Source organism: Clarias gariepinus, chromosome 3 (assembly GCF_024256425.1).
Source record: "Clarias gariepinus isolate MV-2021 ecotype Netherlands chromosome 3, CGAR_prim_01v2, whole genome shotgun sequence".
Lineage (NCBI taxonomy): Eukaryota > Metazoa > Chordata > Actinopteri > Siluriformes > Clariidae > Clarias > Clarias gariepinus.
Genome location: NC_071102.1, coordinates 30,026,459 through 30,053,557, shown reverse-complemented (window position 1 = coordinate 30,053,557; position 27,099 = coordinate 30,026,459). Strand labels below are relative to the sequence as shown.

The 27,099-nt window shown below is 38.7% G+C and overlaps 1 protein-coding gene across 2 annotated transcripts in view; it reads right to left on the bottom strand.

The window, feature by feature from the left end:
• Positions 1-1,912: 1,912 nt before the first annotated feature.
• The window catches only part of znf516 (zinc finger protein 516), a 47,783-nt gene continuing 22,596 nt past the window's right edge, over positions 1,913-27,099 (bottom strand). The window contains exons 2-6 of one of the 2 annotated variants that reach the window (XM_053492211.1): positions 25,138-27,033; positions 19,776-20,990; positions 15,472-15,576; positions 7,336-7,414; positions 5,947-6,085 (exon numbers count right to left, since the gene is read on the bottom strand). In XM_053492211.1, coding sequence (XP_053348186.1) covers positions 6,082-6,085; positions 7,336-7,414; positions 15,472-15,576; positions 19,776-20,990; positions 25,138-26,806 — 3,072 coding nt within the window. In that variant the 5' untranslated portion in view covers positions 26,807-27,033 and the 3' untranslated portion in view covers positions 5,947-6,081. Of the gene's footprint in view, positions 6,086-7,335; positions 7,415-15,471; positions 15,577-19,775; positions 20,991-25,137; positions 27,034-27,099 lie in introns of both variants that reach the window. The other variant, XM_053492210.1, reaches the window with a different exon arrangement.

Genomic DNA, 27,099 nt, shown 5'->3' with positions numbered 1-27,099 from the left:
ATGCACCCTGCCATGCAAAAAAATATTCAGGAACAGTGGAACATGGAGCAAGACAAAATGCTTAATGTGTTGACTTGACCTTGAATTCCCCGTGTCTCAGTCAGTCGAGGATCTGTCATGTTGGAAAAACATGTCCATGATGGTTCCACCTTGCAACTTATAGAACAGTTCATGCATCGACGCATCACAGATATTTTCGGGCACAAGACGGACCTATGCAACCATGTAGCAGCTAATTGTTGTATTATTATTGTTATGCCACCTATTTGTATATAACTATATGTGTTTCTCTTAGTTCTCTAGATCTATGACTGGCATCTCATTCAGGGCAGGGTGTTTACCCACCTTATGTTCAGCGGTCCCTGGACAGGCTCCAGACACACTATGATCTTGACCATGAAAGTGGTTACTAAACAAAACTGAATGATAATGATTATAGTATTAAGATATTGTCATAAAAAATACTAAGATTAGACTGGTGGTTCTGGCTTTAAAAGTCTATGTAATAAATATAAATATGTTTGTACTCATAACACATAAGATTCAGATATTTCGGAAACAGAACCTTGTGTTAACAAAACATCACAGTGTGTCATAGCTCAGGAATTATGTCAAGTTAATGACTTAAAAAAAAGTCAGTTCCTAGCTATACATCTTTATAAATGTTTGTTTGATTTAAATATTATAAAAGTTTTAAATTCCCCCTTAAGTAAAATTATTGACCATGGTAAAAACATGAGATGTTAACTGAATCCAAAACCCTGAAATGTTTTTGTGTGTAGTCTATTTTGATTTTGAAGCATTACTCAAATGTGTCGATCTTAAAGATAGAGAAGCTTGTTTCCGCACGTATACCGTAGGAAAACATTTATTTCTACATATTATTTTGACATAAAGGTCTGTTTGATTTTACTTTAATTGTGACTTACCTTATAATAATGAATCTGTACAATTTTGCGCTTCTGTTCATCAGGATTTTCAGCACTGACCATTAATGGATCCTATATAACACAGTTCTTTTTTTGTATTTGGGATCTGTGAACGCCCCTTGACTAGAACTCGCCATTTGGAGGGCTGAGGCACAGGGGCGTAAGAGTGTAATCCAGAGCTATTTGTCACAGTGCACACATGTAGCAGTGGCTACGCATGCACAAGTGGAGCAGATCAATATGCAGTACATTCTCGCCATCAAGGCTTTCAGTGTTAATATATCTGAACATGCGTCACATGAAAGGGTCAAAGATGGAGAAATAGAGGGTTTAAATTCTGAACAAGCGGTCAAGGTTTTAAGTGCACAACGTGATTATCATTTCAAATTGTTCTCTAAGGAACTTCAGTGTGCATTTCTGGTGCTTATAGAAACTTCGTGTTATGAGGGCTGTACCGAAAGTAATGCAAAAAGCGAGCCTAACTTTTTACTTAACTGATGTAGGTTGTTCAAATTGCACACGCTGATAGAGTAACTCTTTCTCTGTACAAAAGTAGTCTCCATCACAAGAGATGCATTTGAACAATCATTGAACTTTACTTTTGAACCTTCAAAATCCTATTTGTCACTGTAAGTGGTTTGGTGAAGTATAAATTGCTGTTAAGTGTGAATGAGTGTGTGTACATGATATCCTATAATGGATTGGTGTCTATGGGTTTCTAGGACTGAATGAATATTCTCTAATAATATAAATAAACAAATTTAGAATTCTTTTGAGCAGGTGAATCTTTGCCTTATTGCATTACGCATTTAGGAAATCTTGTTTTTGTGTAGACAAAATAGAAACTTCCTTTCTTCTCTAATCAAAAATCAATGATGGGAAAATGATGCAAGCTACACCGTAGATAAAGTACACTGTTTAATGAAAATAACAATCCGGACTTCATCAAATCAGGATGGAAATCAGTAAGGACGCAAGCAAAATTAAATATTAGAGGTAAACTTTATTTTGGGAGGCTTCAGAGTTAAATAATGGACAGTGTATATGTGATGGAATGGATCCAAACGTGTAACGGACAGTTTTGTGTAGTTATGGAAATAAATCTGGCAAACAAAAGTCATACCACAAAAATCCATACATTTAATTATTTACTATCTCTACTCAAAAGCACAAAAATAATGTTAAATAAGAAGGAAATAAAGGGAAAGAATCTACTATTAATGAAAAGTTTTCCAAACAATGCTATTTTACTCATTATGCCCTGTTCTAATGTGTCTAGCGTTTAGCTTAGCAAAGTAATCATTTCATCTAATAGAATAATGTGTTTCTTGAATGTTTTAATGATTTGATTTTTCATCTTATTGTGTTTCATTCAGCAGTACATCATGTTTGGGAAGGTCACAAATTGAAGAAAAACCTGAAGAAGACGTTCTAACATGGTATGTGTCACTGCAAATCAGTATAAGGTAAAAAAAAAATCATAGGTGACAAATTGTATTTTGCTTTGGTTAAACTAACATAACTAGATTCATTTTACAATGGCTCCAGCTGTATTCAAACCAGAGACTATGATTATCAGGAGTTATTGCTTATACTTTTAGAATACGCTGAAAAACGACCAAGCAAAGTCGCTTAGTTTTGTAATCTTAGTTTTACTCTTTTGGAATAGTCTTGCCATTTATATTAAAACTTGTGTTTTCTGGACGGCTAGCTGCACCAAGCAACATACTAGTTTGTATATTTCAAAGTAATCAGCAGTTATGAACGGAATAAATTAATTTGTATGTTTGGATCATTGATTTAAGAAACATGTTTGTTCGTGCAGTACAGAAACTTTCAATTTGTGACACTAATCACAGTCATTCTGGTGGCTTATAGACACCTTATTAGCAAACATTCCATTTGTTCGTTATTTTGTCACCCATCACTTACGTTTTGTCACATGCACTGTATGAGTGTTCACAAATGTGTAGGGAAGTTTAACCTTATATGCAGCTTTCACTTTAAATTAAACTATGACAAATAAATTCATAAATGTGACCACACAGATAACAGTGGGAATGCCTTATGGTTAACATTTTTGGAATCAGTAAATATTCCTTCATTAAGATTCAGCATATACATTGCAATCTGGAAATATCGAAATAAATGTTCCTTGTTGACTACTGTAAATATATGAACATATTTAAACTTGCACAACTGTGTATTACTAAATATGTAAATACCCAAGTATATTATTCAACATTCATAGAAATATATGGTCATGAATTTCCTTGCTTTAAGTAGTTACCATCTAAAAATATGGCATTCTAAAGCTTTTTAAAGGCGTTATAAAACACGCTACCTCTTGATCTATAGATCTGATCAGAGCTATTAAGCTAATTTCTATAAAGCAATAATTTAAACTAATTTAATAAGATGAATTGCAGTACTGTACATTTATATTAAGTCCTCCAGCAATAACTTGAATATTGGGGGGAAAAAAATCATCATGGCTTTAAGTCCTTATGTGCCATCAGCTTACATTAGATTTTTTCTTATTTTTTTTTCAACCTGTTTGAGATTTTAAGACGCGATTAATGGTAATCGCATAATTCTAGAAAAAACAAATGAGAGAATTTATCAAATACAAACTCTAACTAGTTGAAAGCAAACAAACTGAACTGGAAAAATGAATAATTTCCTGACTTTCTTTGTAACATCACACAAAATATAACAGTTCTGCACATTCCTTTAACCTATGGAAAAAAAAATGGATTGAAATAACATTAAGACTAACTTTAAAGGTTTCTAGAAAACTAAACTGGACCTGATTTTAAAAGACACGTGCTTCCATGAATTAAGAAAATCCAATATAAAATTCCTGCTGTTGTAACATTTTTTTTAGAAATCTTAAGGATTCTTCTGGTTGTCCCACTTATGAACCCTTAAAGGATCTATGTAGATGCCTAAAACAGATTCTAGAAAGAGTTGGAGTACAAAACTTTTAGGAGCCTAAGGGCCCCGTCACACTCGGACAAAGACTATGAAGTTCCCACAGTGTCTTAACAGTATTGAAGAATACAGCAGGAACAAGGTCATACGGGAAAAATGCAAATTAATCAAGTCCATACTATTTTATAGCAATGTCCGCATTAGGTTCTCAATGCGTCTGTCATGTTGTCACTAATTTCATATCGCACACACAATCAGACACAACTACGTTAAATGATATTGAAGAAAGTTATCACACTCTTTCCACACCCGTATCGCGTGCTTACTACCTTGTAATTATGGCTGACGGTTTGGAATAAATACCTCAACACCCACAGTGCTTTCAATCACAAAGTCATGGTGTGAGGAATTGGACCCGGTATTTGTACTAAATTCTCTAAACATGAAATAAATGCATTGACAACCTGCTGCATGTGCGCCATAAACATTGTAAATACTACAAGAACATAATATGAAGATAATATGATATTATCATAAATCTATGATCATAACACAAAAAACAATGCTGTGACACCTGGATAAGAGTGTCTACCAAATGCCTAAATGTAAATATAAATTTAATCCCATTAACAACTTAATCAGGACAATGTCCAATCTTACCAGTCTGTACTATGTTTGTTGTACCCTAATAAAGTCCCTAACAGGTGTTAGTTCGCCATTACCTGGTCAATTCCATCATTAATACATCTTATTAAGCTCTTCCTGAGTCTTGCTTCTACCACATCCTCGCCAGGCTTTTTTAAACATGTCCAAAAACATGTGGGAACTCCACATCTAGGGAAACAATACTTATGGATGCTACTACATTTCTGCCAGGTCATACAAGTTCTTAAACCACTTTTTTTTTTTTTAAATGGGAACGTGGCTCAGTGTGACAGGGCATGAAACCTTAATTATCCAATAAAGCTTTTTTCTAAGGTTTTGTACCAGGTACAAAAACATCTTCAATAAGTACATTATCCTGGAATCATGAATTCTGTACATTCTGTATTGTTTCTGAAAGAGGGAAGAAACTCTAGAACCCATGGGGAAAGGGGGGAAATAAGAAGAACTAGTAAAAAACCACACATACAGTAAACAAAGCTCAGGATCAAACCAGGAACCCGGGGGCTGTTTACTGCACCACCACACCACCTGATATCAAGACATCCGACACACTGTTAATACCCAGTCTTAGAAACCATTGTTGAAGAACCTGAAGAGGTCATTAAAAGGGTTCAAGGAAAATTAAGGGAATTTCGTCGAGGGTTCTTCCAGTGGACAACCGGAGAATGCTTAAGCTTTCTAAATGTTTTTACATACTCTAGACTGTACATACCACAGTCTCTGAAAAAATAATGACATAGCTCTGTGTATAATGCCAGACAGATAACCTGCAGGTTTTCTAGAAGTACCACAATAAATCTAACAAAAATAATTATAATAATAATAATATTAATCATAATACAGACTTTGGAATTGTATCTAACTGAAGTCCTGAGGAGTTAAACACACAAGCACACAAACTAAGGCTACCATTTCAACTTATAACATCATCCTGGCCATTATTTGTAAGGAAGCAGCATTTGTAAGAAATCCACTGATGATAGTTTGGGACAGTGCATAAAAAGCTACAGTACGTTGCATCAAGGTCAACATTTCGGTCAAGTATGAAATTGGTTTGGGGTGAGAAGGGAAAAGGGAGCATATACCAAATGTTTCTGTTATGTCTGCAAACTGACTTAGTTCGAATTCCACACAAATTCAAAAAAAAAAAAAAAGTTGACATCAGCTTCCAATTACAGTTGGCACAGAACCTGAAACTAAAGACAACCAAGCTTCTACAATATAATATATACACTTGAATGTGTTTAAATAAAATCAGCCCTCCTTGGTTACATCTAGGAACACATTACCCCTGAGGAGATAACAGATCTTTGGATGGACATGTTCTCCTCTTTAACCCGTGTAGCTGAGGTTTCGTGTTCAGGAAGTAGTCGCTCTGTGGGATGATCCAGGACTTGAAGGGTGTGTGTGGTCAACAGATGGGGCATGGTGGAGCCTCCTGTCAGGGTATTGGGCATTGTCAAAGGTGAGCCGATGTACAGTCTGGACATGGGTTTTCAGGTTGCCTTTCTGCGAGGCACTGTAGGGACAGTACTGACACTGGAACGGTCTTTCACCTGGAACAGACAGACACAAGGGCAGGCCGAGGTCAGCGTCAAGATGAGACATTGCGAGCAGCGAGAGAGATTTTGGCCGGTGAGCTAGCTGTCAAAGTGATACTTTCCTTTTTTAGGAAGAAAACAGAGGCAGGTTGGGAGCGCAGGGGGTGGAGGAGGGGCCGTAGCCATGATTGATGAGCTGATGACATGCCATATGGAGACGGTTGACTGTTCCCCCTGAGGGGAAGTCAGCCTTTTGTTTTCTGTTTCTGTCAGCTGCTCGTAGAAACACAGAAACCCACAGACACGAGTATCACTGCCTACCTTCCCCTGAGCCATAGAACGTCATAACGATGGTGGATGTTGAAAGTCTGGGCACATGAAGTTTGCACTGAGAGGGAAACTTGACAGGCATACACACACCTAAGCTTTTGCTTCTGCTCATCTCTTTCAGAGCATCGGAACAGGTATAATTGTCCTGGTCCTGCTTTTCACTGCTTAATTAGACCGATGCACTGCGTTGTCCTCGTGCAATTGCATAAAAATATCCCCCCACACCTGAGCAAAACAAATGAGTCTGCCATTCATTTGCTCCATATTATTATTTTTGAAAAATGAATGAATTACCCACTAGGAAATAATTGTCATTTCGAGAGGCTGAAAAAGGGGGCATTATCATAAATCACGTTTCATAAAAAAAAAGGAGACAGACACTATTAATCAAGACTATCTGAGTCTCGCTAGCAGCATGATAAGGTCTGAGCCAGAGTGAGCACTCCTCCCAGGGCAGCGGCCCGGGCTCCCCAGGGGAAAATAAAGTGAAATTCCGTCCAAAACACAACCCACTTAATTACATTAAAGGTTATTGTCAGTACATCACACAGAGGCTAGAATACATATTTAATTTGACCTTTCGTCTCTCTCTGATTTTACCATTTGTCGTATGCAACACATGCAAAGGGGGTAATTCATTAAGGAAGGCACCCTTGCTGCAGCAGGCCACATCTCTTATTGTTAAAGCAGACGCAATACATTTGTCCTTCCAGTTTTCCAAGAATGCCGGGCACAATGGGACCTGTTTATTTTTAGAAAGTTGCGTGGCAGCGGTGGTCATAGCGATCACACATAATAGCTGAAGTGACATCACAGCACATGGCACAGCGGAGAATGTATAGCAGAGGACGGTACTAATGGTCTAGATCAAAACATACACACACACACACTCACACACACAGACACACACTCGCCAAACAGAAAATTCAACATACTTGTTGGGGGGCTTCTGCAGAGGTTGGACTCCCAGGAGTCCATTGCACTCTAAAAGGTCTGCAGGAAGAAGGTGGCCAGCTAAGAACACAAAGTGCTAAAAATTAAAAACAAAACTTTATAATATAAAAAAGGTAATGTCTATGAGCAGTGCCATGGCAGATGTACATTAAACACATGTCTATAAAGGTTAGACTTGATGCTATTTTGAATCAATATCTTACATTAAAAAAGAATAACAGCAATTTACAGAGAACATGTAAAAGTGCTATTTCTATTACAGGTTTTTCAATAGATCTTCGGATGGTTAATCGTTCTAGCTTTCTACATGTTTCCACTCGAAGGCCTCTGTTTAACATTCCACTTTTTCTCTTCACTATATCATAAAATCATTACATCACATCAGCTCATATCATCACATACTGTAGGTACTAACACACAACTAGTACCACAGCTTGTGTTTTGGTGGTAGTTTGGTTGGTGTACTTAGTCAAGCAATATCACATGAGAGGGAGTACTGTTGTAAGGAATATTACAAAAGATAATGACTTGTTTGTTTATTTAATCTGTTATTTTGCTCCGGCAATGCATGTCTTTCTGTGAATGGCGGAACTAGCATCAAGCTGGCGACCAACAGTAAGTTTAATTAACAGGGGTAAAAGCAGTTTTAAAGTCTTACCAGCGCTATGTAGCCAAAAGGTGTGGAGAATAAACCATGGTTGTGGTTGACGGTACTGAAAAATTCGTCATTTTCAATTTTATACTACTATATATTTCCACTTTTTCCACTTATAAGACTATTACCGTCTAGGGTTTTGGGGTTGAATCTTAAATAGCGTTAAATGTAAAGCTAGGGCGCTGTGTAGGGTTTACAATACCTTGTTCCACACATTAAGTAGTGCCATTAATCAGGGATTAGAGAGGGATTTGGGATTTGGGTGTTAGAAGCTAGTTAGCTTTTTTTTTTAGCTCACGTTAGCCACGAACAGAACAACCAGGACAGTTCAGATGCAATTCGGGACAAACAAAGACACAAATCGTTGTTTAAAATGACATAATGTTATCTAACTGAAAATGTTTCTGTAGCTGGTTTTTAAATGTGGGGTTTTTTTTTTTTCACAGGGAGCTGCTCTCTCCCCTTTGCAGTACTGTGGACCGCATAAGCCTACTTTTACCCCAGCTGTGACTGACAGTATTACATTACATATCTTTAAATATAATTGAATGTCCCAGTGTTGTTATGCTCTATATCAATCATATTTTTTTAATGGAACTAAAAGTTGTATACTTAATATTATTTTGGATTTAGGAGAGTTGGATTAGCTACTTAAAAACAGTCTACTATGGTCCTGTTTTTCTTTTTTCCTTGGTACTGTCAATGTTCTCTGTCTTGGGTAAGTAATAATAGCATGCTGAATATTCCTTGTTTGTCCTGGTTCAATAAACCAGACGGTGCTATTCATTCAACACACAGTATTAATCTTGTTAGTCTTCTCGCTCTCACACAAGACCGTACATGCAAAGTAAACTGTAAAGTCATTTAAGAGATCTGTAAAAGGAAACCTGCCAGAAAGGCCGATAAGACCCCAAAGGCTGAAATTTAAGCATGCATCTAGAACCGAGGCACACAATGTCAAACCAATAATCAAACATCTCTATTGCTTCATTAAGTACATTACTTTATTAAAAAGTCATTTGCATGATGAGACATGTTCATTTGAAGCCATACATGATCAACTTTTTCAAGCTGAGGAACATCTGATATCTAGCATTACTTAATTTGTCAGTAATAATAATTCCATTGCCAATGCCTTGGATATTGCTGTATATCACAGCAGTATTAAGAATTTCATTCACTGCACCAAGTAAAAAAGCAGGATTTCAGCCAGGGACACCTGTATGAAATGTCTCACAAGGTTAGAATCAGATCATTCCTTGGCAGTCATACCACACTTTTTATTTTTTTCTAGACACCCCAATGATGGCTTTTATTCTGTCTTACCATCAGTCTCTAATAATGTATTTATAGCGCATGAAATGATGTTCTCTCTCCAACTAAAAAAGAGAAACATGTAGTTCTTAGGGCAGATTGCCACAAAACCGAGAGCTGATCAGGAACAGAAAACACACAGCAGATTGGTGGAGTACTGTACTCTACCTATTATACCTTAACCCAGATTAAGGGTGAAGATTTTAAAGTCATTACATTTAAGATATATTTATCAGACATCTTTTTAAATAACCGCAAAATCACGGTCATTCTTATCTTAATGACTGGGTAGTACCCCACTCACAATTAACTCACAGTCTCAAATTAAATTAGATACATGGAACTGTTCCACCATTTGTTTATTCTGAGTTTCAGTTACCAGCTAATGCTCAAAAGCAATCCACCCACTTAGAAGGCATCCAAGTTTTTTATCTCAGCCTCCTTGAGGCAGCACTTATCTCAACAGGAAATTACCTTATGACTAAGAAAAAGAGTGGACAGAGAGGAAGGTAGCTTAAAAGAGTTCCACTTAAATGTGTGTGAATTTATTCTAGGGAAAAGGGAGACTACTTTCCCATTCCATCTTCTGCTGCTATAATCACTTACCATGCCAGTGCTTTAACCTGCGCAGAACACAACCTAAACAGAATGTTCCCCAGGCTTGGCTTTGCTGAGAAATCCTTTCAATATTGTAAGAGTCACCTTGTTTCGGGCATTTACAGGGCGATTTTTAGACAAGCCTAGATGACTACTTCATGCTCACTCTTGAAGAAACTGGCTATTTTTGCTGCAGCTGTGGTGAATCACTTTCCCAAACTGCAGCTTCTTAGCAAGGAGAAAAATAAAGTAATCTTATCAAAACTGACAAAAGTTTATAACGGTTAATGGACAAGGACAAAACTGGCCTCATGCAGCAACATTCTCTTAAATTTTCCTTTTAATTTTCAATTAAGAGAAAAAATAAGAGAAATGCACTAAACAGATGCACTAAACATTCTTAACCATCCTGATCCACTCTTACCAAAGCGAGCTGAATGATGAATTCCACTTGAAGTTACATATAGGTAGGAGGTGCATAGGATTAGCATTGGAGTAATTACCACAGGTAACACCCCCTAAACACCATAAATGGGCAGGTGCAGATTGTGTCATGCACGAGTCACTCAACTGGAGAGACATCACCAAATAAAGGTTGGAAGGTTGGAAAGAAGAACTACAGCAGTAGTGAAAATGATCAACTTAAACGAAGTAAATGTGATCTTTCATAGCATGAGCTGGTAACTCAAGAATGTAGCAATGACATAAGAACTGTGATGCACTGAATGTTGTGTCAGCCATGAAACGCGACGCTAACGTAAGAACAGTAAATGGTTTGATGGCATATGGTGTGACTAGTGAGTTTTATAAATTTTAGTTTTTTTATAACAATTGAACTGGATAGATGTGTTTCAGATTTTCCGTGGCAATCCGAAATGCACTCAGAATGCAGAATGCACTCAAGCATCTTGCAAACTAAATGCTCAGAGATCGTTCTGTTTAACATATACACCCTTGCAGGTTGTTCCCCTGGACCTCCTCCACCTGATGCATGTGCAGAAGTGGTATTTTGCTTTGAGGCTATAAAAAACCCGACACAAAGCCATGACAAGTTGCCGCACCCTTGTATGATCTGACCTTTGATATGATCACCTGGGTTGGTCTGAAATGGCTAATCTTGGTGGATGTTTTACCTGCTATAACACTGGAAAAGCATTATGAGGAGTCCCTCACTCCTACTTATCTGTAAGTGGTGATTGTTACCAGATTGATATTACACCATCAAATAGACTGTTTATTTGACAAACCCAAAGTGTATTGGTGACAGAATAGATAATGCCAATCCTTAAGGTCATATTGCAAACCTATGAGTATATTTGTATATTGGATCCCTGGTAAAAAAAAAAAAAAAAAAAAAAACATTGGGAATGAGTTTGCAGGAGTGGGCTTTATGTACTTACACACAAATGGGAGCAACCGGTCAAAAACAAAGCGCAAAGACAAAAAAAAAAAAAAAAAAAAAAGGTCCAAGTTCATTATGGGAAAGTGGTGGCTACAGCGGGTTGCTTGCACAGGGGGCTGCTTGTGTATTGCTCTACAATTTGTTAACTATGTTCATTCATTCATCTTCAGCAAATTATCCTGGCCAGGGTCACTGCAGTTACTAATCTGTTTGTATTTGGAATTCAGACCCAACTAAGTTAATTAGAAAATGTCTCATGCAGGAATAAATAACTCTATTAACTGCAGGAGTGGATGCGATTGGTCCAACTTTTTAGTAGAAACAGGACGGATTAGTTAAACGCTTCTGTCGGACTGGATTGCTCAAGCATGTCTATAGAAAAGAGAAGGATTGGTTAGAATTCCTAAGTGAGCAGATTGGGGTGGCGTAATTAAAAAGTATGTCGTGTACTATGGTGTACAACTGATCTTAATTATTATACCAGGAAATTGAAAGAATTGTAGGTTTTGTTCAAGGATGTTTATCTCAGGTTGGTAAAACCTCATCCTATTGCCAGGTTTTACTGCCAGGACTTAATGTCTATTGCTTCACTGGTTTTATATTTTAAGCAAACAAGCTCATCTGTTTTTTGGTTTTGTTTGTTAATTTAATTACTGTGATAAAAATTAAAGTACATGTGGTTTCTTACATGTGGCTTTGTAGTTGTGGGATTTAAAATAATAATAATAATATTCTTCTGTCTGAAAAAACAGTCCTTTCAGCAGTTTCCTATCAGTTTTCATGAAATAAACAAGACATGGAATTACATATGTCATTTTTGGAATTGACAAATGCATGTTGTCATATGCTCATATATGAATAAAGCAACACTGGCATTTTCATTGCAATAGTGTCCTCAGATACATCACACATGCTCGGATTATTATGTCAGCCCTTGCACCAACCATCTGGCACCCTTTTTTTCTTTCTCGAATCAAACTGCAAATTCACTGCCCTGTGATTGCAGTTTTGTTTGCCTGGTTTGGCCTGTAAGGCCAGCTCTACAGCTTCCACAAATAAAAATCAGATGCTGGCTAGTAGCATTTAAAATATAAAATCAAATTTATTGTAGAGTTTCAAAACAAAGCTCCTTTAAAAGCAACCAGCACCCAGACCATGCACGAGCCTCACGCTCATCCGGCATTAGCCTTAGATTAGCATCACCAGTTAGTGCAGCAGAAGCAGCAGACAGTGAGCTGAAACTACCAATTTAGGCTGACATACAGAGTTAGCATATGCTAATGGAGGCCTGGGGCCCCTGCCCCATTTCATTTGGACACTAACACTGAAGCAAGCAATCACTGATGACATTGATTATAACTCCATGCGTGGAGAGAAGCCCCTTTCTGTATAATGTAGCATTTGGCCTCTGTCACTGGGGATCAGGCCGGCTAACACAAGCAACCTTCGCACGTTCTACTAAAAGAACTCACACGTCTCTTGCGCTGCCTGCTTGCCTAAGTGCTTCCAGTCTACCCGACTGAACAGAAGTCTGTTTTCTTTTAATGAAAGATACTGTGTTTCAGGAGGACATCGTCGCACATGCATACAGATTCCTTGAAAAAATTATATTATTTATTTTTGCAGGAATCCTTTCAAATGAATAATTCATTTAAGTCAGAGAAAATAAAAAACACACTTTGTAGGTGACAATTTTTTGTCAATCACAAATAAATTAACACTGCAAATCCACTGCCCCATGATTTCACAGTTGCTCGTTTGTTTTAAAGCGAATACACAACAGATGGATCATAACTGATATTTCGTTCCAAAGCAAACCACATGGATGCTTTATGAAAGGTTACACAATTGATGATGGTGCTTGTATTAAAAGTTCAATATGACCTACAGTACTATGCAAAAGTCTTGAGCCACCCTCACCCCTTCTTTCTAAAAACTTTTGGTATCAGTTTTTTTTCCCTTTTAGTTTTTAATTGTCAATCAAAAAACAATTTTTAATTGTATTTCTTGTGGGATAAATAAGGTATCTATCTATCTATCTATCTATCCATCCATCCATCCATCCATCCATCCATCCATCTGTTCATATTTTGCCTCTAAACAACCACACTTTCTAGTATTTTAATGCAGTATTAAGGCATAGTTTTCTAGGCTTCCTGAAGAACTTTTTTGGCTCTTATTTTTGCCCGGTGTTTGCCTCTCATTTACAGTCCAGTCCCAGTACCTGACCAGTTTCAGAGCAATATTTTTGTTGTTGAGCCACACAGTGACCTTTGAACTATTCAAGCATGAAAAAGCATCTAACCTTAAGGTATGAACCAGTGAGAAACAGGTGCATATAATGATGACAGCTGATCAGGCCGGTAATTCGTAAACTGGTGATGCTAATTAAGCAGTTGGAACAGACGAGAGGGGAAATGAGGTTGCTGCCGATGTTGTTACATAAATTAATTAAACTAATTTCTAAATTAATAAATCTTTAGGCACTTTTTAGCCTTTCGCAGTAAAACATTTGTTCCTATTTCTTTAATTGAATCTACATAATTGAATTTAATTTAAATTAAGATGAAGAAATGAGGCATGGCTCAAGACTTTTGCATAGTACTGCAGATCCTCCTCTTCAAAAAGTTCTGAATTTCTGAAGTCTTTTAATACTGGGCAGAATGCCGTTATCTTCAAAAGTGCTATTACTAATATTTATGTAGCTATTAAAACAAACATGAATGTTTATTTTTCAGGTTATTGAAAAGTCAGAAGTGACAAATAATTCACTAGTCATACACAAATATATTTCTGGAGGCAGAAAAAAAAGTCAGGCAGATCATGCAGAAAGATCACTCACCAATACATTTCCAGTCAGACAAAAAACATTTGAACTTGACTTGTGAGTTTATGTGATTTCATAAGTTTTATTGGCTAATGGCTATTTATGTACTTGCGAACTTATGTTTAGCGTTTGAGTTCGAAACTGGGTATCATACAGTTCAGATCGTGTGAGTCGATGTGTTTAAAGGGAGATTACATGCCTGTGGTACCATTTAACATTCATACCTTTCAGGCTATAAAATGTATAGCAAAATCAGGCAGCATAATTCACATAATATCTTTTTTCTATTATTTTCAGGAAAGTAGAAACTTCCTTTTCAACATGTGGAATATTACATAAGGGGTGAAATTGTCCAGACAAAATGATTAAGCAGATACAACTAATTACACAGTTGAAGTGTATTACAATCGGTGTTGGAGGACATTACTTTTTAAAGTAAATAATCACATTACAAAATTCTTGTCTTTAAAAAGTAATCAGTTACATTACAGCGTTACTTTCTGATAAAAGTAACTTGTTCGAGTACTTTTCCAATGCAGAAAATGAAAACTCCTTTGTGATTCCTCATGCATGTTGTTTTAGTCAAGACTTTTATAATTATTCTACCATCGTCACTCAGCGAAGTTTGGCCCATAATCTGTTAACTACTAATACCCCCTCTCGGTGGCCGTAAGTACAATTCATCATGATTCACTGCGAGTTTTGCCGCTGTGATTGGGTTTTCATCTTTAGTCACACCGCAAAGGTGAGATAGGGGTATAACAGCAGGAATAACAAAGGGGCAGGGCTTGCAGGACGGCTTTCACACACACACACACACACACACACACACACTAACAGTTTGGGAATGACAGCTGGCTGGCTCACGGATTACATAAATTGTCTGAATAACAGATTACATAAAAAAAAAAAAACTAAATAAGTAAGTACTTAAATGTCGGACCTAACGCATTAGATTACTTGTTACATCGAAAAAGTACTCTAATGTTACTTTGTAATGCCTTACACCCAACACTGATTACGATTACAGTTAAGATGTACAACCTGTAACAGATGACTTATTTAAAAAACAAATAATGCTTTAGGCATGAGATGTTAAATGATTTCTTACATGAGTACAAATATGGGTATTTAATGCTTATATTTTAACATAGTTATAGTGGGATGGAGCAAGGTAAATGCTGGTTTATTAGGATTTCATTAATGTTTTAAGCTACATATCTGAAACATGCAGAGGTTGCTATGACAGCCACTAAGTAGGAAACGAATGGCACCCGAATCGTGAAATCATGCAAATTAAATAAATAAATAAATGTCTTTACCTGTATGTGATCTCATGTGTGTACGGTAATGGCTGGGTTGGTTAAAGCTCTTCCCACACACTGGACAGACATACTCGCCCTCTTTCTGACCTGACCTCGCCATCCCTACAACACCCACACACACAATGAGAAATAGGAGGAAAAGTTAGAGAGAGGAAATATCATATGGAATATCACAAGAGAGAGGGATAGGGAGAGAACGAGAGACAGAAAGAGAAGCAAACATCATTAGTATGTCTTATGTGTCATTATGTGAGCTACCTTGAGGGCCTGGATGAGAAGCTGTCTGGCTGCATCATGCGAGCAGTTCTGACAGGCTGACACACACAAGGCCCCACACAACCGCATAAATTACAGTGAATTAAAAGCCTTGCCCTGTGATGTGCCCTCATCTACACTACCATGTCACATGTCAGGTGTGCCACTCTCTCCCTCTCTCTCCCTCTCTCTCCCCTTCCTCCTGCTCTCTCACTCTCTCTTCTCCCCGCCTTTGCTCTTTTCTCCTCTAGCTGAGCAGCTGGATGCTCTTTTTCTGCATGTCGCTCTGGCTTTGTCAAAACCTCATCCGCTCGGGCGATTCGCTAGGACACCCGTGTGGCAGCAGAAGGGCCCGGCGGAGAAACGGGAACAGAAGTGGAACTTGGAGTGGTCCTCCTTTCCCTTTTTCTTTCCCCCTTCGGGGCTGGTAAAAAAGAGCACGCGCATAAAATGCTGTCCTCTTGGCTCGTGTCCGTCACTTGGCACTGGTTGCCCCTACCTGCTCTGACCCCTGCGGCCCTGCATTGTCGTGGTGACAAGCTGTGACTGAGAGCGTTGGTGGCAGAGCGAAACCAGGCCACCTTTCGTAAACACGAGTCTCCAAGTTATTAGCATGCATGAGTTGCGCTAACAGGAAGAGCAGCGGACGGCATGAACAAAAGGGAAGCCCGATGTTAGAAAGGTCACTGTATTGTATGTGACTTAAAGGGCTAAAGTGGAGCCTGATGATATCAGGCTGGACAGCTGACAGGAACTTCCTCTGTCTCTGTGTAGTTTAACACTCGAGTCCTGGCTGCATCGAACAACAACAGCCCCTCAAATTGTCTTGCAGCAAAGGGGTGAGGAGGAAAAAAAAAAGAGAAAGAGAGAGAGTCAGTAATCACCATTTTTTCAAAGCAGCTGGTGGCTTAATTTGACTCCTCTTGCTCTTTCAGTCTCTCTCTTCCCCTCTCTGTGCTGCTTTGCATATTTGTAGCGTTGAGGCACTGTGAGCCCTCAGAGATTGCCTGCCACAGCATTGGGAGCGTGTTGTTTAAAATACCTCTCAGCGATAGCTGTCTGAAATGTTTTTGCACATTTTAAGATTTTGCATAAAGATGAAGACATTACTCAATAGTTCCATTAACCTTTTGAGGCCGTGTGTTTGCATCTGCGGTGTATATTGATGTGTCAAATCGGTACACAGGGATCCCAACTCGTGCCACCAGAGGTCCCTGTCTCTCAAATACAGCTTATGTTTGTCCTAGTCACTCAATATACTCCTCACCTGTTTCACATTATGCTGAGATCACAATTTTACTTAAGCCCTGTTTGCTTTGTGTGAAAAAAGGGTTTAGGATATATTTAAGACAACATGGTGGTGTAGTGGTTATCTCTATGGCCTTGTGCCTCCAGGGTCCAGGGTTCGATTCACGACTCCTGATCTGTATGCAGGGGACAAATCACCTCTAGTGTGTGGTCCAATGAGTGTGTGCCCTGTGATGGACTATCACCTCTCCTAGCGCCCAGAGTCCCCTGGGATATGCTCCAGGTTCCCTGTGACCCTGTACAGGATAAGTGGTATAGATAATGAGTGAGTATATACTTGTGCTGGTTCATTTGTCTTGACAAATTTAAGTTTCCTTTGAGACTACAAGACTTTGTATTTAGTATTTCTTTTTCTAATTTGACCTAAAATTATTGCTTTATGTAGCCATACCATATAAAGCACAGCATTAAAAATAGACATATAAATGTTACACCAATAAATCTAAATCTTGTCTTGATTTCTTGTTTATTTTCCCCTGGTTTATAAAATCCTACAATACCCAAATTAATGCACTCTTATTTCCCTGAACCTGCAATCAATTAAGCCTTTCAAATTTAAAAACAGCAGGCTTCTAGATTCACTGTAAATGTATACCTGCTTCCAGTAAAAGATACAATAATAATAATAATAATACAGAGGAAAGTACAATTGATGTTAATTAAATAAGGAACAATGAGCACGAATAAATAACTTGGATAAAAGTCAATTAAAATGTGCCTGTCCAAAAAAACATGTGTCTACGAGACGGCAGCTGAATATTGGAAACCATCGGCATTTAATATGTGTGATGTACAAGCGCAATAATGTTTTAATTAATGTTTATTCGGTGTATCCCACTGTGTTGTGTAAACGCAGATCAGTTATGGAGTGACAGGCGATAGCTGTGCAACAAGTTAATAAATGAAGTCGCTTTCTAGTGATGCTTCAGTAAGCAAGAACGTCTCATTAGGCAAATATGTTTGCCCTTGATTCCTCCTGTCCTTATTTGCTTTTTCTTGCATGCTTTTTAGTTGCTGTTGAGCTAAGAGGTGAAGAAAGGAATGGAAACAATACGGAGTAAAGAAGAAGCGCCTTTGTCCATCCAAGAATGATTAAATATATCTAGTTAACAATGAATTCATTTGCGAAAGCATGTGCAAATTACTATGTAATATACAGTAGAAATGTATATACTGTATGCATCATGTGTTTGCATTTTGGAACATTAAAAGTTCTTAGATTTCATGACACAACAACATATACTGTAAGAACATTTAAAAGCCCTAGGGAAAGAGATTAGAAAAGCCCAAGCAAATTATCTGTAATTGTATATTAGTAGATTGTGTTCTTTAAGCAATATATAAGCTGTATACTGAATATGGGCACTGCTATGTACCAAAGGCATCACAGCTGTGCTGATATTCAGCACAACACCACATCTTTGAGAGTGATATTGCTTTTGTACAAAAGTTCTACAAACCCCATTTATTATTAGGAGATTATGACATGTTTGTTTACTTAAACAATATTTTTTCTCTGGCAACACAGATCTTTCTGCAACTAGTAGGACTAACTAACCCGGACTAGCAGAGCTGGCAACCGACAGTTAGCGTCAAGTGTAATTAGCATAGGTAAACATACTTTTAAATTCTTACCAGCACTACTGTATGTAAGCAATGGGTGAAGAGAATAAACCATGGAGGTGGTGGAGAGTCCTGACAAACGTACGAGATTTACTTCATATTTCCACATATTTCACTTTAGAATATCATATAAGTTATCCTAAGAGGTTCTGAGGTTGAATCCCAAATAGCATTAATCTAAAACCTAGTGCACTATCTAGGGTGTACAATCCTGTGTTCCACACACCAAGTAGTGCCCTTGATCAAAGTTTAAAAAGGGATTTGGGATTCAGCTTTGTGTTAGAAGCTCGTTAGCATTGTAGCTTGTGTTAGCCATAAATAAAAAGACACACACACTGAGTCATACATATGGGTAATCCAGTTCTGAATAAGCTCTTAAATGCCTTATTCCAATCAGATTACTCAAACGGAACTAAGAAAAAAAGATTTTTCAGGATAACTTGCATATTAATCTTTAAAACTGAAGTCTAACCAGCTAAGCCTGTGCCATAGTCTCTGCTATAACTCAGCACAACTGTTTTAAAGAGCTGCATGGCATTTACAGTATTTGAGCTTTTGACTTTAATATGTCTCCAATATCTCCATAATCTTTGGAGATTTGTAAATCGTCACCTTATCGTCTATACTTCTTTATTCTGTATACAAGCTTACGGGGGGCCTGAAGCCTATCCCAGGAGACTTACTCACTCAGGCCACAAGGTGATGTACACCCTGGACAGGGTGCCAATCCAGAGCAGGGCACATACATACACAATTTGGAAACACTAATTAGCCTAATGTGCATGTCTTTGGACTGTGGGAGGAAACCGGAGGAAAACTCGGGTTAAACCCACCAAGCACGGGGATACCATGCAAACTCCATGCACACAGACCCGAGGCAGAAATCAAACCCGGACCCTGGAGGTGCAAGGCGGCAGATTGTAACCATCAGATTGTAAATCCTTAAATTATTTTTTCCTATTTAAGCCATATTCATCATGCTAGCAATGTCTTCCTGTGACATCAAGATACCATTCTGTATACTGCCTAATTAAACCACTTAAACTTTATCTTATAGTAACGATATTTCACCTTGGCATGGAGGAACATTACACTAGAGTATTTCCTGTTCTTACCTGCTGGCCCCATCATCATGTTATTAACGCCCCATTGATGGTAAAGTGCTGCCAAATCATGAGAATTACAATTCTTCAGGAAACTGTAGATGTCTGTAAGAGCTCCTGGACTGTCCACTGTCTGCTGCTTTTTAGTTTGGGAATGTGAGGAAGATCCACCAACACTGAGCCTACTCCAGAGGTCATATCCAGAAGAGCTGTCTGTATCCTGGGTTGAAGGTTCAGATCGATTGAAGGTTTGAGGATTGAGACTTCTCTGCTCTGAAGCATTGTGCTTGTTGTTAAGCATGAAGCGTAGTCCCTCTTGCGACAGTAAGCTACTTTCCATCAATCTGCTTACTGTGTTTGGGTTTCCACTCTTTTGGGGACTTGGTGTTGGTCTTGCCCTACTTTTCGATGAAGTGATATATTGGTGAGTATCCATTTTATTCTTGGAGCTCTTGACTTCATCTACCCGAGATCTGCTGAGATTTTGCTTGGAGGAGTGTGACAGTCGACTTTTGCTTTGTGAGTAAGTGGACTCGGCACTGCTGCTTTGAGGCTTGTCTTTGGTACCTCCGGGGCTTAATTCAGGAGGACTCGTGCGGAGGATTCGTGTTTGAGGCAGTGAAGGGCAGTCCTTGCCCTCCAAAAATGGAGGTGGTCCAGTGCGCCTCTTGAAATCAAGAATCGACTTGGGTGCCTTAACTCCATTTTTTGGAGCCCACTTAGGGATCAGAGTGGTGCTGTCGATTTTATGTGCAATTCTCTGATGAATCCAGAGAACTTCAGGGTACAGCGTGGCATGGGAACAGTATGGGCACTGATGCCTTGTTAGACCATTCTGTACTGAGTCTACAGCTCCTGCTTTGTCACTTTCAGCCTCCACAGAAAGATTCAACAGACTGGCATCCATTTTGTCAGAACTGGACTCTCCATGCCCTTTGCTATTCACATCTCCATTCTCATCACTGTTCTTGGAGACAGGTGCTGTGTTGTTTAGTGCTGCCCTCTCCAGGTGGGTGGAGGTGGTGTAGGGCCAGTAGGGCTGCTGTAGTAGTGCATTTCTCAGCCTGGGAAAGCCACTGTGGCTGGTGGAAGGACTGTGGCTTTGGGTGATCATGCTGTTTAAGGCCTCATTGCTGACAGCTGCATGCTCAATGCGCACATGAGACACCATGGCAGCTGAATCAGTGGTGTGGAAGTCACAGTGGTCACAGGTGTATGGCTTTTTATCTGTGAACAAAAAAAAGTGTAAAAGAGGTTACATTTATATATATTTTTTAAAAGAATTTGTAAACGTTAAACATAATTTTTTTAGAAAGCAGTCAAATGATGCCAATGCATTCTTCATAATTTAGGAATATGTACATATATTATTACTGTACAATTCTTATTTAATCCTTATTTAACATTTTTCAAGTTTCCTTAAACTAACATATTTTGTTTCACAGATGGCCATATAGTCTGTAATTATTCTCAATGACTTAAATCCCTAATACATTTCCCTCAGTCAGTGTTCTCATGCTAGTAGTGGAGAGCACTGTCTCTGTCACATACTATATAAAATAGCTACATTTCCTTCTCATCGAATCATTCATTGAGCACTTGTACGCTGTGGTTATGTGAATATCCGCACCCTGGAAGAGAACAAACCTGTCAGCATAGAAAGGCCTTATATTGGGGTAAAGATGTTGAGTCATAGGAATTTGGTATTGATCTGCGCTGACACTTTCCTCTGAGGAAAAGTGGATCCAAAATATGTCAGCATAAGAGAGCTCAAACTAGAATTTCCAACCCATTTGACCAAGCTTTGCAGATTCTTGTTAACACAGATATGAATTTTAAAGACTTTAAAGTGTCTAATGACATAAGTCTAAGATAATTTTGCGTTTTAGACTTCACCTAAACTGGCGCATTGCCTACTTAAATCAGTTTCACCACAAGATGGCAGCAACGCACTGTACATGAACTGCTTTTGAGGGTATATTTTAGTGAGGTCATTTCACACAATAAACATTTCCTTAAATATTACTTAATTTCTCTGTATAGAATAATTATTACATGGCTGATCATTAATGTTTAAGGGACAAAATGTTTCGTTCCACATTAGAGAAAAATGTGGTTAGATAATGACAATGGTACAGTTGAATAAAACGTTTCCGTTGTTTACGCAGACGATCGCACAAATATCCTACTGTAAAGTTTACTGTTGTTACAGTCAAACAAGCACATTAAGCAATCCAACCACAGAATGGGGCAATGTGTGTGAACAGTAGCTGCATCCTCCCACACATTCAGCTGTGAGAATAGAAGAACATAAGGAAGGCATAAGAGGGAGTAACTGAGAGGGCCTGGGAACACAGCCTGAGCCCACCTTCTCTCATCTGTCACTGAGATGTTTGTTTACATTGAGTTTGTCTGGAACCAGCAGTAGCCTTCTCTCTCTCACTCTCTCTCTCACTCTCACTCTCTCTCATTCTCGCTCGCTCTCTCTCTCTCTATCTGCCATCTGTTTTGTATTTGGTGCTTGAGCCTGGTTGCTGTATGGTTCTCTTTTTGGCCTCTGAGGAACACTTTTTCAGCCAAATCAGAGTAGGAGGTCCTCACACATTAACTCTTTACAAGTTTCCTCGTTATGACCATTCCCATGCATTACATTTCCCCTAAGACAGATATCTACCCTAATAGTAAAGTCAAGTAAAGAATCAGTAAAATCTTTGACCCATAACTTTAGTCGATGTTTAATCATTACTTTCTCTAACGCTCCTATCCTGTTTCTTTTATGGTGGTGCTCTTTCATTCAGGACTAAGGATATGAAAGGGACCCTTGTTATGTTTTCTACACTGGATGCACTGAATCAAACCAGCCTACTAGCTAATGCACAGTAAAGCCTTGTTACTCCAGAAAATGGAACCGCTATTGGTGAAACAGTAGCTTGAACAACAGTGATATGGATGCATTTGAAGGAGATCCATGAGAGCATATATATATAAAACATATATATATATATATATATATATATATATACACACACATACATACACAATTATATATATATATATATAATTTTCCCCATTTATTTTTATGTGTGTGTTTGTGTGTTTGTGTGTGTGTTTGTGTGTGTGTGTGTGTGTGTATAGTTTCCACTTCTTGGTCCCGGGCCAATTTTTTGGTTTGGTTCTGCTTTTTTTTTTTTTTTTATTGTGTAAGAACTTAGCAGTTGTTTGCTGCTCTGATGTCACACAGCTTCTTTTCTCCATGATCAAGGAAATTCAGCTCAGCTAGTTAATTTTCTATAAAATGAAAAGTGCTGTGGCTTTGGCGGTGGGTTTTTGCATGAATGTTGAAGCTTTGGAAGCTGATTTGTTCGAGTGTCGTGTACAGATGAGGAAGTGAGAGCTGAACAGCTGAACATTTTGGTTATAGGTATTAATACCTAGGATGTTCAGATGGGTTTTTTATAGTAATTAGGGAATTCTGAATTTGACTAAACATTGAAAAGCATTTATGTCCATGGCCTCAGGGTCTACATACTAAGCTAATGAATCTTTAAGTTTCGAAAGAGAACAAGTATTAGAAAGTCAGGAGTAATGACTTTGTAAAAATTAATGTACTTATGTTTTTTTTTTTTTTTTTTTATAGATATGAGCCATATGGGTTTGTGTTTTCACATATGGTCTACAAAGAGAAGGGAAGAGCAGACAAAAAGGGACATAAAAAATTTTCAGGGGTTGTCTTCCTGAGACAGGAAATCCTAAAAATAACATCATGCAAAACAGACACGTAGTCAAAAGAGCAAAAGATGAGTGGTGCCTAGTGCTCTGCAATAACTGGAGTCAGGTCGTCCAGCTGTTTGGGTTTAGTACTGCCTTCAGTCTGTAATCTCTACAGGAAAAATGGTCAATTCATTTACAAGCATTGTTCTTTAACAGCTGGTGAGAAATACAGCCGGAAAATAAATAAATAAAATCCATAGAGTATCATAACCCTTTACAGGACAGGACACTCTATTTTTTGGAAATTCAAAATTTAAAGACCTTTTCTGAGCTGTTTTTTTTTTTTTGTGAATAATTTATTTAATTTCATAGTTGTCATTTTTATGTTTTTTTTCTAAAGAGACTCTATAGAGAACTGATGTCCTCCTTTCAAAGCTAAGAACTCTTTTTGATCTCCTCAGCTACCTAGAACCCAAGAGAACCCTATCTAGATACCCATAATTCTTTACAGAACAATCAACATTTTCTTTAGTAAAACAAACCAAACAACATTTTAGCAAACTTCTATGGACGCATCTTTAGGAAGCTTAAACAAAAGGCCTCATGTCATTAATAAAAAGAACTTTAAAACTTTACTTAGTATGACAGACCATAAAAAAGTAATAGAATGCTTTTTTAGAATGTTCTTTTTAGTTAACTAGAACCCAAACAGAAGCTTGTTGTTGTCCACAGGCGCTTTAAGGGTTCTCTCAATGAGCCATTTTTTTTTAAAGAAAAGAGGACATTAAGCTATCACTTCTGTAGGAAGCTAAGTACACCTTTTGCTTAATAAATCATTAAATGTTCTCCCAGGGGCCAAACCAACAGATACTCTAGGTACTATGGCTCTAGGTGAAACAAGAGCCATTGCTTTTTTTCATGAAGGTTCCAAGTATCATTACTTAAAAAGGAAATAACTCTGTCTCTTTTAGTTTATTGAAACACAAAGGGGAACTTTTTTTTAATTTTTATTTAAAGGTACACTAATGCGGTGAGTCAACTGAATAAAAAAAAAAAAAAGGTCAATTTGTTTATTGTATAATCAACTGTTTTTTTTGTGTGTGTGTGTTTTTTAGTTGATTATTAAATAATCAACTGCGCTTCAGAATTTTCCCACAAGATGTCTCCCTGCTCCAGGAATTGAGAATGTGGCTTACACGGGGAGTAACATGCAACTCTAAACACACATGCAAACCCTCTGGAATAAGAGTTTCCGCATGCTGCAAAGGTTTCTCTTTAGCTGGCATCTTGGTGACCCTTTTCCTGAGTTCTACACACTGTGAGAGAGGAATCGACACATCTCAGTGAATTCAGTTCTATTCAACTGTATTACAGGGAGCGACTGACACATCTGTACACAATCGTGTCATTGCTCAGTTTAGCTTGTGAAATCAAACAAAGAGGATGCTGTATTTCAACACTGTCTGTATATTTAGGGCAGTTGCTAATCCTTCCTCATAATGTCCATCATTAATGTTTGTTTTAGTTCCATTTCTGGTAATACTAGAAATAACTGTAACAGTAGCCGCTTGAAGTAGTTAAAGCAAAATATATTTATAGTGTATACTTCATACATCCTAAATGACCTAACAAGAGTTTTGACAATTATGGAAATGTGGCTTACCTGTATTGTCTGAGAATAACATCTGATTTTGGTCCTCTGCAGAGTCTACAGATTTAGAACGACTAGGCTGTGTCTTAGGAAAGAGATTTTGAAGAGAAACCCCATTCATGTCTTCCCTCATGCTGCCATGTCTTATAAGCATGTGAATCACCATCTGTTGCTGAGTTCGGAATCCTTTCCCACACTCCAAGCACTCAGAGGTCTTACTCTGGGAATTTTTACGGTTATGGCGTGAAGAGGGACGGTATTCGGAGTCGCTCAAACTCCCCACACTTCCACTTTGCTCCCCATATCTCTGATAATCAGTAGTGGTGCTGGTGCTGCTTGAGACTTGGGTCACTGTCCCCCGCTTCTTCTTATTAGGGATACTTAGAGTGGCATCTAATTGTTTCTTTCGTTTCTCCTGTCTCAGTAGTACATATTCCCCCTTTTTCTTGTCATAGACCACATCTGCATCTGCTAACCTCTCCTCCCAGCCCAGGCCTTTTTCAGAAACCTCCATCACCCTTCCTCTGGTGGCTAGCTGCCAGGCCTGATAGCTGCTAACAGGGTCCAGTTCGGGAATTCTCTTGCCAAGCCTTTCCTCCGAGAGCTTGTCCATCTCACCTGCCATTCTTAAGTTCAAACACTCTAGGAAGCGTCTCTTGGTGACGGGAGATGAAAGACAATCACTGTCGTTAGTGGGATTATCTGTGTTCTTGTGGACTTGATCATGCAGCCGCAGGCTCTTGCGGTCATGGAAGAAGTTACCGCACTTAGCGCACAGTTCATATAGGCAAATGTCATTTACCAGGGAAGCTTCAACCTGTGTCACCTCATTAACAGTCGCAGGAAGTTCAGAATCATTCTTTGGCTTGGACTTGGTATTGTGCGTCTTCATGTGGCTGCGCAAGAACCAGGGTTCACGGAATCTCCGGCCGCAGATACGACATCCATGATCCCGAGTATTTTGATGCTTCTTCATGTGGGCTTTGAGGAACCAGGCTTGTGTGAAGACTTGGTCACATTGATCGCATGGAAAGTCCCCTTTCCCAAGCTCATTCTCTTTCTCTGCTTCCTCCATGTTTGGACCATCCTCCATGGTGGAGTGTTCCTCTGTGGGATGTGAGTTTTGCGTTTCAGTCTGCAAGTGCTCTTCCTGCGAGGTATCATGAAAGTCGTGCATATGCTGCTTGAGTTCAGCTTGACTCCGGAGCCTCTTCCTACACAGTGAGCACTGCTTGCCTCCCTCACTGCTTGCCCTTTCTTTCTTAACCCCTTTCTTTCTTGTCTTAGTGGTCTCCTCACCACTCACCATCTTATTGCAAGCAGAGGTGCTTTCTGTTGGGCTGGAACAACCACCCTGCTCTTCCGGCACTCCTCCTTCCTTGTCTCCTTCATCTTCCACCTCTTCCTCATTTCTTCCAGTGCTCTGACTCATACTATCTACTTTATGGGTACGAATGTGGGCTTTCAGGCTGCCTTTCTGGGCTGTCCGGTGCTGGCAATGGGGGCACTTGTACGGCTTCTCCCCTGTGTGCTTTCTCATGTGCTGAGACAGAGAGCTTAAGAAAAGGAAAGTTCTGCCACACAGGTCACAGTTGTGAACCTGTTTCTTTTCCTCATCTGGATCATGATGAGAGGGTTCAGAAAGGGAGTCACCTATAACCCCTTGCCGCTCAACATCCATGTTGATCCTTGAGTGTTCTGCTTGGCTGCTATCTTCTGTCCAATTTGTTATGTCCTAGTATTGATGTGTCTGTTTGGGTCATACGCCTTGGTTGGAAGTTCTCTTGGCAGAAAGTATCATTGCTAAGTGGTTCGTGAAAGTTGTGTTGTTTTCCACTTGAATACAGCTGATGAAATTTCTGCTAGGAACCATTTTTCACCAACTGGAGACCTGATGCATACTGGGACCTGTTGAGCAAACAAGGACAAGTTTTATACAATCAGTCAGTCTGTTTGTATAACAGATGAACAACC